Source organism: Salmo trutta, chromosome 26 (assembly GCF_901001165.1).
Source record: "Salmo trutta chromosome 26, fSalTru1.1, whole genome shotgun sequence".
NCBI classification, from domain to species: Eukaryota; Metazoa; Chordata; class Actinopteri; order Salmoniformes; family Salmonidae; genus Salmo; species Salmo trutta.
In genome coordinates this window covers 2138299-2149196 of record NC_042982.1, presented here as the reverse complement: position 1 = coordinate 2149196, position 10898 = coordinate 2138299, and the positions used below count along the sequence as shown (strand labels likewise).

The 10898-nt window shown below is 40.4% G+C and overlaps 1 protein-coding gene across 1 annotated transcript in view; it reads right to left on the bottom strand.

Annotated features, from left to right (window-relative positions):
- Positions 1-8636: 8636 nt before the first annotated feature.
- rnpepl1 (arginyl aminopeptidase like 1) overlaps positions 8637-10898 on the bottom strand; it is a 44569-nt gene continuing 42307 nt past the window's right edge. The window contains exon 11 of the mRNA XM_029714348.1: positions 8637-9007. Within this exon, the coding sequence (XP_029570208.1) occupies positions 8714-9007 (294 nt within the window). The 3' untranslated portion in view covers positions 8637-8713. The remainder of the gene's footprint in view (positions 9008-10898) is intronic.

Sequence of the window (10898 nt, the reverse complement as noted above, 5' to 3'; positions counted from 1 at the left end):
CACATCACAACTGATTGGCTCACATGCATTAAGGAAAGAAACACCACAAAGTAACTTTTAAGAAGGCACACCTGTTAATTGAAATGTATTCCAGCTGACTACCTCATGAAGCTGATTGAGAGAATGCAAAGCTGTCATCAAGGCAAAGGGTGGCTATTTGAAGAATCTCAAATATAAAATTTATTTTGATTTGTTAACACTTTTGATTACTACATTATTCTATATGTGTTATTTCACAATTTTGATGTCTTCACTATTATTTTTGTAGATGTAGAAAAGTAGAAAATAGTTAAAATAAAGAAAAACTTTTGACCGGTAGTGTATGTCTACTTCATCATCCGCCCATTTTAAGGGTAAACTACAAGGTAGTGTAAACATTGCTTTAACGATCCAATACGTAATATGGTACACTTGTCATAATTAGGTTTTAATCCAGAGACACTAGAAAAGGGATCAAGATCTTCAATGAGACTGTGCAGGGATCCAGATTGCGGACTTAAGAAAAAACTAGAATCATTGGCATACATTGACACTTTTGTTTTTATCCCCTGGATTTCTAACCCCTTAATGTTCTTGTTGGATCTAATTCTAATAGCTCCATTTCAATGGCCATAATACATAGATATGGAGACAACAGATAGCCTTGTTTCACTCCTCTTAAAAGCTCAATACTTTCTGAGAAGTAACCATTATTTACATCTGTGGTTTCCGTACATACCTTTAACCCATTGTATAAGCAATTCACAAAAATTAAAGTAATCCAGGCATTTATATATAAATTCTAGTCGTACGTCATCAAACGCCTTTTCAAAATCTGCTAAGAAGACCAGGCCTGGTGTCTTCAATGTTTAAGAATGTTACATTTTTTCAAGTAATTGTCGTACATTATCTCCAATATATCGTCCATGTAAAAAACTGAAATCAGACCTTCTTGTTGCGTACCTGAAAGTCTACCATTTGTATAAGAGTAATTAAAACATGCTAATGATGGATCCTTGAGTGCATCAAAAAAGGTCTGATATACCTCTACTGGTGTTTTTCCAGACTGAATAGATTTTATTGCCTCAAAAAAGTTCCTCTTCTGTATGTTGGCCTTCACACAGGTCTTTCTGTAAATAATATTATTATTACTAGGAAAGAAATCTTAACAGTTAACATCATTCAGTTGAAATGGAGGAGACTGAAAACATATGCTTAAAATATTTTGCTTCCTCTTTCAAAATATAATTTGGTGAATCATGGATAACTCCATTTGTAACAAGTTCTGTAAATTATTTTTGGTAGAATTTCTATGTTGAAGAATCAAGAAACATTTTGTGCATTTTTCACAATTTTCCATCCAATTCGCTTTATTTTTGTAATACACTTGATCATTCTTGAATAAGTACTTCCAATTCTTTTTGTTTTTCCTCTAACCTATGTTGTGGCTCTATAGTACAGTTTCCAATACCATCTACCTGCGCTGTTACTTCCTCTCTTTCCTTTATTAGTCTAATCTCTTGACCTAAACTGCTTTAGTTTTAATGATCAGTATTGTATTTAATGGCATCTAGAAGTACATTTGAAAGTGTCCCATACAATAAGGGGATCTATGTTGTACAAAAAAAGTCAATTATGAATTATTTTGTATTAGTTAAGAACAAATTGTCATCCAATAGGCTTTGATAAAATTTCCAATATTCCCATCCACGTGGGAATTCTGTAAGCGTTATATGAAGGCCAATTAGTTTGTGGTCTGATCACATTCTGTTTCCTACTAATACTTTGACTTTTGATGCAAGCAAGAACGAGACTAGGAAGTAATCAAGACTGCAAGCTTGATGAAGCCTCCATCTATATCTCACTAGGTCAGGGTTTTTCAACCTCCATTTATCCACTTGTTTTAATGTATCCATGATCTTTGTGATCTCCTTAAGTGCTTGAGGGTGATAGTTTGTAGAGTGATTTCCTTTAGGATCTATTGAGGTACTTAAAACCGTATTATCATCTCCCACCATAATAATAGATTCATATGTTGCTTGTGAGCTCAATAGATTATTATATACATTTCCAAAAAGTGTGGATCATCATTATTTGGCCCATTTCGATTAATTAGCCAGATCTGTTTTCGGTTCAATAGCCTAAAATAATCCATCTTCCTTGCTATTCTGTTTCCACAGTTTGCACAATCCGATCAACATTTTTTAATTAGTATAATCACAACTTTTGAGTTTCTTTGCACATGACAAAAATATATTTCTCCCTCTGAGTCCTTTTTCCACCCAACCTCATCTATATTTGTAGAAGGAGTTTCCTCTAAATAGATGTTATATTTTTACATGGCTAAAAGAGAAAGAATATATCTTCTTTTTTATAATCTGCAAAGCCATTACAATTATAACTTGCTATACTTATTTCCCCACTTACCATAATGGTACCCACGTTTCAATTATACTTACCACAATCAATGTTTGTAAATTTACCATTAAAAAGCACCATGATGATTAAGTGTCCATATAGCTGTACCATAATAATTTTCGCTTTTAAGCATACTGTATCTTCAACTGTGTAAGCCTCCAATTCTCCTAATATTCCACCCACTAAAACCTCCCCCCATTACTAGGTCTGTTGTCACTAAGACCATCTCCCTGACTATTGACGCACATTTGTGTCCTAAGTCAAACCCTTGGCCGACAATTGGCGTTGGCCAGAGGGAAATATGAGCAGTCCCATGATAACATAAATATCTGAGGCTGCTTAAGACAACTAACCAAATAACATGGAAAACAAAACAAAAATTGTTCCAATAATAGATCATATGAATAGAAATAATAACAGTACAATCTTATAAATGCATGCTCATATTAGAAAGTCCTAGCAAGGCTATAAGCATGTCAGCCCAGTCTGCTCAGTTCATTGGATTCAATTGTTTGAAAATTTTTGGATAAAATGAAGACAAAACAACCTAAATATATCGCAAGACCAGTCCTTTTTTTAATGTCGATTACATGCAAGACATATGTCATGTAGTCCTCATTATATCCTGTTGTATTCCGACCAAAAGAAGGAAAAAATGTTCTAACGGCCGCTAATGGCTGCAAGTAAAAATTCGTTTTAGGCATCACATTATATCCTATTGTATTCCTGTTGTATCGTGCCATGGCTGTGCCAAAGCTGACCTGGGCACCTGGGCACCCCTTCATGGAAAGGCATACCCAAGTTCAACTCACAATCGACTCCAACACAGCCATGGCACGACAGCCAAGAACACCTGCAGTACTGACTATCCAGAGCGAGTAAACCTGTAAAACCAAGCCTCTCTCCATCCATACACATTTAGTTTTTTTATTCCAGGGTCGTTGCTCTATCAGCTCGGTTGTTTTACACCTAGGCCTATATTATTAGGATAAAGAATATAAAAAAGGTAGCATAAATAGCTTATATAGAAATATATAATATACCTTTCTCTCGCTTAGAGAAGTGCTTCCATAATCCAGTTATTGTATTAGTTCTACCGTTAACTTTAATCACTTGATCACAGTGTTAACCAGCCCGCCACACACTATAGACAACAACCCTGTCGACAATACCTAATCCATCTATTTGCCTGTGTGTATCCGAAGAATAATCATTTACATTTTTAAATAGAGAATTATTTTTTAAATGTAAAATGGTAATAACACCAATTATTTTAGGATCATATAGGCCTATTCCAATAGAGAACCTATGCAGGTTTTTAATTATATAATCATTTAACCTAACCCTATAATACATCTATTCATATTTATTACGTTTTATCTTTAAAAGCGAATCGTTCCGATTCACATCGGCGAACAAGGGCCGCACTATATAACAGCTTTTAAGTCATAATATACCCGACCTCTACAATTAGGCCATATCATATTCAACTAAAAAAACAACCTTGGTATTTCTAATGTACAATCTTCAAATTAAATAAAAAAATCATAAAGAAAAAAAGGTCAGCCTTACCCATCTTCGCCTTCCTCTAAATCAAAACCTGATATTACGTCCATATAGTCCAAAGTTCCATATTGCCTAAATAGAAAAAGGTCAAATTCATCATACCCATTCTACATTACCATAAATCAAACCATATTTTAAGTCCACGGCTCCATACTGCATGAATGTACAACATTTATATAAAAATAATAATAATAACCTAGTTCATGCTAAAAAAATATGGGTAAAAAAACAAATGAATCCATAATTGTACTGTGTAATGCGGTGCAAATATGTATCGGGGACTACTTCAACAGGAGGTAGCTACTCAGCAACGTTGTAATCTTCGTGTCCTTGAACATTTGCTCGTTTACATATAATTTATCGAGGACTAGACGAACTAAGGCCTCAACCTCCCCCAGTAGCCCAGGCAATAGATGATCTAGTTTTTTTTAACTGCTCGCCTCATGCTTGTAAGCAATGCTCCATCTTCTGGAGACATGGTTATAAAAACAGTCCCCCTCCAATGTTAAGTTTGACATTTTAGACCACCGCTTCCCTCCGGTTTCGCTCGCAGAACTCGAGGAAAGGTCACGCTGCCACCTATGACGTCTTCACCTTGTCTTAGCAAACCAACTGACTAGCCAGTCTGTGATATGTTATGATAACCACTGTTTGCCTGGATTTAATTAGTTATCGTTTTTCTAGAGCTCCGACCTGAAAATCACTGACGTCATGAATCGACCTTGTTTTTTTCGAGTTCCCAGTTGTCTTGACCTCACTGAAGTCGTGCTGGATTGACCAATGTATTCCAATTCCAATGTATGCCAATGTATTCCAATTTCTTTGACCCATGGTGTTGCATGTTTATCCAGAGAATGCCAGACTTTGCTAACAAAATTTGCCCACAAGGACCACTGCCCCAAATTTCCTGTTCAAGTGAGCACAGCACAACAAGTCCAAAATGTCTTGTATTTTACTGCATAAATTATGTAATATGCCAGGGAGATATGTATAATGTAGCTAAGAAAGTAATACTAAGTGTATGTTGTGTAGTAAGCTGTTAGTAGCCCATGTGCCTCACCCAAATAATTTGGTCGCTATCCCCCTCATAATTCCGCCTACTGTTCTGACATGGTGGTGCACGTGTAGCCTATAGCCTGTTTTAGAGAAATGTCATCATCAAATATTGTAAGAGCTTTCATTGTCTGCTTATATGACCCCTTTATTTAAGTGCAGCTTTACTAACAATGGTTTTAGGAAACAGCTCGAAGATTTAACTATGCTCCGACGAAGGTTCTAACAATGAATTTAAGGCTAAGATGCTTTTGGGTAACTGGGCCCAAGTGCCATACAGATGCCAACACAAGGCCTATAGGATAAAACCCATCAGTGCGCCCTCTTGTGGACTAATAGGCCTACATAACCTGAGTTGACACGTTTTCCTTTTCCCTCACAATATCAACGCAGTTTGTTTTAAAAAGCACCAGTCTAGAGGCAAACGTCAATGTTGAGTCTCGATGCTTTTTTATTACTTGTAAAACATTGGAGACAAACCTGCTAGTCTATCCCCTCTGTGTTGTACAGTAACAATATTGTACATTAAATTAAGGCATCGGAGGATAGCTGAAGACTGCCAGTGCAGTCACTGTTTAACAATGTAATCTCATGTTATCATCAAAAACACAAACATTCTGCCCCTCACATTTCTATGCTTTTGTGAACGGTACAGCCCGTTCACAATTCATAAATAATAATGTTGGGAGGAAACGTTAAAACAAAATCATTGTTAACATTTCAGCCCAGCTATTCATTAATACGTCATTGACATACACACACACACCCCACCCCTCTCTTTAGTCAATCACAGAATCAAAATTATCTGTAGCTTTGGAAATGGCAATCAGGCCTGAACGAGAGAAGTCCAGAAGGCAGACACTGTCACTGTTGACAAGGGTCGCGTTCAGGAGGGTGCCACGTTCTTTATAGCCGACAACGATTCCCTATTCTTCAGGGCAAAGAAGCATGTCTGTTCAATAAATTCCTATCTGAAGGTCCTGTAAAGTTGCACGCCACCTGGGTAGGTGGATGCACGTTACAGGACTGAACGTGACCCAGATGAATAGCAGAGCTCCAGTTTGAAGGCACATGTGGCCTTACCCTCTCCCTTCTCACAACATCCCTACGGGAGAGGGTTTTGCACTGTGGGGGCTGCGTCTCAATAGTGTAAAGTAGTAGGCCTACCAACCTTCCCTACTTAAGAGAGTTGATAAGTAAAAGCAAAGTTGTCAAAGAAGCCCAATCCATCATTGATCCGACTGGACTTTCATTTCAGTAAATGTTCAATTCTTTCAGATAAGTGCAGATGAGGGCAAGGAGACGAGGTGAGGAAGGCTGTTTAGACTACTGAGACACAGCCCAGGTGTAAAGGGAAGAGAGTGAGCGGGGAATTCCACTTCTATTCCTGGATAAGCCTTCCTGTTGGATATTCCAAATGTGGAAATAATCAATTGTAATTATTAAAAGGCAGGGTTAAAGTGTGTAGTGTTGAACGGAGCAAACAGAGGCTTGCGTCCCAAATGCTATGGGCTCTGGGTTCCATAGTGCCATTCCTATGTAGTGTACTACTTTTGACCATAGCCCCATCTATGGTAGCGGTTTTCAAACCTATCCGCAGGGACCCCCAGCCATTCTATGCATTTGATATTTTCCACACCTAGCACACCTGACTCAACTTGTCAACTAACCATCAAGCCCTTGACTATGTCAATCAGGTGAGCTAGTTCAGGGCTACAACAAATTTGTGAGATGTCTGGGGGTCCCCGAAAAGAGGTTTGAGAACCACTGCCCTACGCAGTCTGATCAAAAGGAGTGCAATATGTAGGGAATAGAGTGCCATTTGGGGCCAGCAGGGCTCTCCTCTCTCAGACTACAGACTGGGCAGAGGGACATTTTGTGGCTCACTCTCCCTGTAAATTAGTCTAGGGCACAAGTTGCAGGCTCATGAAGCCATAATCACCGCGCTAAGCAGGACACACAACATGTGTGCAAACAGTCAATAGATGGTTACCTCCATTCATGAAGTGCATGCGCGCACACACACACACACACACACACCATTGTCCTTCCCAGAGAGGCTTCAAAGTTTAGCTTACAAAAATCAGAATCAATATATAAATACGCATATACAGTGCATTCAGAAAGTATTCAGACCCCTTGACTATTCCACATTTTGTTACGTTACAGCCTTAAATCTAAAATGTATTAAGTAAAATGTTTTCCTCATCAATCTACACACAATAACCCATAATGACAAAGCGAAAAAAGATTTTGGGGATTTTTTTGCAAATAAAAAAAAATTAACAGAAATACCTCATTCGGACCCTTTGCTATAAGACTCGAAATTGAGCTCAGGTGCATCCTGTTTCCATTGATCATCCTTGAGATGTTTCTACAACTTGGGAGTCCACCTGTGGTAAGTTAAATTGATTGGAAAGGCACACACCTGTCTATGTAAGGTCCCACAGGTGACAGTGCATGTCAGAGCAAAAACTAAGCCATGAAGTCGAAGGAATTGTCCGTAAAGCTCAGAGACAGGATTATGTCGGTGCACAGATCTGGGGAAGGGTACCAACAAATGTCTGCAGTATTGAAGGTCCCCAAGAACACAGTGGACTCCATCATTCTTAAATGGAAGAATTTGGGAAGCACTAATAGTCTTCCTAGAGCTGGCTGCCCGGCCAAACTGAGCAATCGGGAGAGAAAGGCCTTGGTCAGGGAGGTGACCAAGAACCAGACAAAAGCCACTCATTAAAAGGCACATGACAGCACGCTTGGATTCTCTGGTCTGATGAAAACAAAATTGAACTATTTTGCCTGAATGCCAAGCGACACATCTGGAGGAAACCTGGCATCATCCCTACGCTGAAGCACAGTGGTGGCAGCATCATGCTGTGGTGATGTTTTTCAGCGGCAGGGACTGGGAGACTAGTCAGGATCAAGGGAAAGATGAACGGAGCAAAGTACAGAGATCCCCTTAATGAAAACCTGCTCCAGATCTCTCAGGACCTCAGACTGGGGCAACGGTTCACCTTCCAACAGGACAACGACTCTAAGAACACAGCCAAAACAACACAGGAGTGGCGTCATGACAAGTATCTGAATGTCCTTGAGTGGCCCATCCAGAGCCCGGATTTGATCCCGATCTAACATCTCTGGAGAGACCTGAAAATAACTGTTCAGCAACGCTCCCCATCCAACATGACAGAGCTTGAGAGGATCTCCAGAGAAGAACGGGAGAAACTCCCCAAATACAGGTGTCAATCTTGTAGCGCCATACCCAAGAAGACTCAATGCTGTAAACACTGCCAACGGTGCTTCAACAAAGTACTGAGTAAAGGGTCTGAATAGCTATGTTTTTAATACATTTGCAAAAATGTCAAAAAAAAACTTTTTGCTTTGTCATTATGGGGTATTGTGTGTAGATAGATGAGAGAAAAAAAACAATTGAAACAATTTTAGAATAAGGCTGTAACGTAACAAAAGGTGGAAAAAGTCAAGGTGTCTGAATACTTTCTGAATGCATTATACACACACAGTGTGCATATGTGTCTAACTGTGTGTGCATGTGTATGAACCCGGTGGTCCTTTGCCACTCATTGTTAGTCTCAGTCAAGCACAGATGATGTTTCTTCACCTTTTTCAACATGCCACCCCCCTCTCTCTCTGTCTCTCTCACAGTGTATGTATGTCTCTCTTCTCTTCTACCGGCCGCTCAGGCGGACACGTTGACGTCACGTAGCGCGATAGTACCAGTCGTGGGGGGGTCGGCGGGCCCCAGTTGGTCCCTGGGGGTGGGGCTGGGTGACGAGGCGGTGGGGTGTTGTAGGGAGGGGACAGAGCCTGTGGGAGTGGGTAAGGCGCTGGTCTGGAACAGGATCTGCTGGAGTGTCCGTCGGAGGTTGGGGTGGAGGCGGGCCTGTGTCTGGTAGAACACCTCAGCTGCAAAGCACTTCATCACCCCGGAACAAAGGTCCTCGTACAACGGGACCGTGTACATCCTCGACGTCTGATGAGATAAAAAATACCAGCTAAAGTTTAAATTGTATTGCTGTGCGTTACATTTTTTTTTTAAATTGTCATTTATCTTTGGCACTTACAGGTAGGTAAAAGGTAAAAAGTGACATAAAAACTCTGCCGCCTGGAGGTCGACACGTAAGCTTGAATACATATTTTTATAAAATATTGGCAAGATATTACCAAATGACTCCCATGCACCTGCTAAAAGCTGACACAGATGTGCAAGTGCATAAAAAAATTATAATATTAGACATACAACATACATACAAGCATTACACACAGTGTCATTATATACAGATTAGTCCAGCAAACCCTTATAGAGAATGTTAACAGCTGAGGGGAGACGTCATTTGGCCATGACACGAGTGTCTGGCCTGCTCCACTATACTCCTAACTTTTGCAGAGTGGGAGACGTCCCTATTGATTTAAATAATTCCTGCCCTGCCTTTCTAAAAAGTCTTCGAAAGCCAAGTGAACAAACAGAACACTGACCATTTCGAATCCCACCGTACCTTCTCCGCTATGCGCTAATCTGGTTTCTGAGCTGGTCACGGGTGCACCTCAGCCACGCTCAAGGTACTAAACGATATCATAACCGCCATCGATAAAAGACAGTACTGTGCAGCCGTCTTCATCGACCTGGCCAAGGCTTTCGACTCTGTCAATCACCGTATTCTTATCAACAGCCTTGGTTTCTCTAATGACTGCCTCGCCTGGTTTACTAACTACTCAGATAGAGTTCAGTGTGTGAAATCAGAGGGCCTGTTGTCCGGACCTCTGGCAGTCTATGGGTGTGCCACAGGGTTCAATTCTCGGGCCGACTCTTTTCTCTGTATATATCAATGATGTTGCTCTTGCTGCTGGTGATTCTTTGAGCCACCTCTACGCAGATGACACCATTCTGTATACATCTGGCCCTTCTTTGGACACTGTGTTAACAAACCTCCAAACGAGCTTCAACGCCATTCAACACTCCTTCCGTGGCTCCAACTGCTCTTAAATGCAAATAAAACTAAATACATGCTTTTCAACCGTTCGCTGCCCGCACCCACCCGCCCGAAAAGCATCACTACTTTGGACGGTTCTGACTAAGAATATGTGGGCAACTATAAATACCTAGGTGTCTGGTTAGACTATACTCTCCTTCCAGACTCCAATCTCCAATCCAAAGTTAAATCTAGAATCAGCTTCCTATTTCAAAACAAAGCCTCCTTCACTCATGCTGCCAAACATACCCTCATAAAACTGACTATCCTACCGATCCTTGACTTCGGCGATGTTATTTACAAAACAGCCTCCAACACTCTACTTAGCAAATCGGATGCAGTCTATCACAGTGCCATCCGTTTTGACACCAAAGCCCATATACTACCCACCACTGTGACCTGTATGCTCTCGTTGGCTGGTCCTCGCCACATATTCATTGCCAAACCCACTGGCTCCAGGTAATCTAAGTCTTTGCTCGGTAAAGCTCCGCCTTATCTCATCTCACTGGTCACCATAGCAACACCCACCCGTAGCACGCGCTCCAGCAGGTATACTTCACTGGTCATCCCCAAATTCAACGCCGCCTTTCCTTCCAGTTCTCTGCTGCAAAATGACTGGAACGAATTGCAAAAATCCCTGAAGTTGGAGACTTATACCTCCCTCACTAACTTTAAGTGTCAGCTGTCAGAGCAGCTTACTGATCACTGCAGCTGTACACAGCCCATCTGTAAATTGCCCATCCAACCATCTACCTACAGTTGAAGTCGGAAGTTTACATACACTCAGGTTGGAGTAATTAAAAACTTGTTTTTCAACCACTCCACAAATTTCTTGTTAACAAACTATAGTTTTGGCAAGTCGGTTAGGACAGATTATTTCACTTATAATTTACT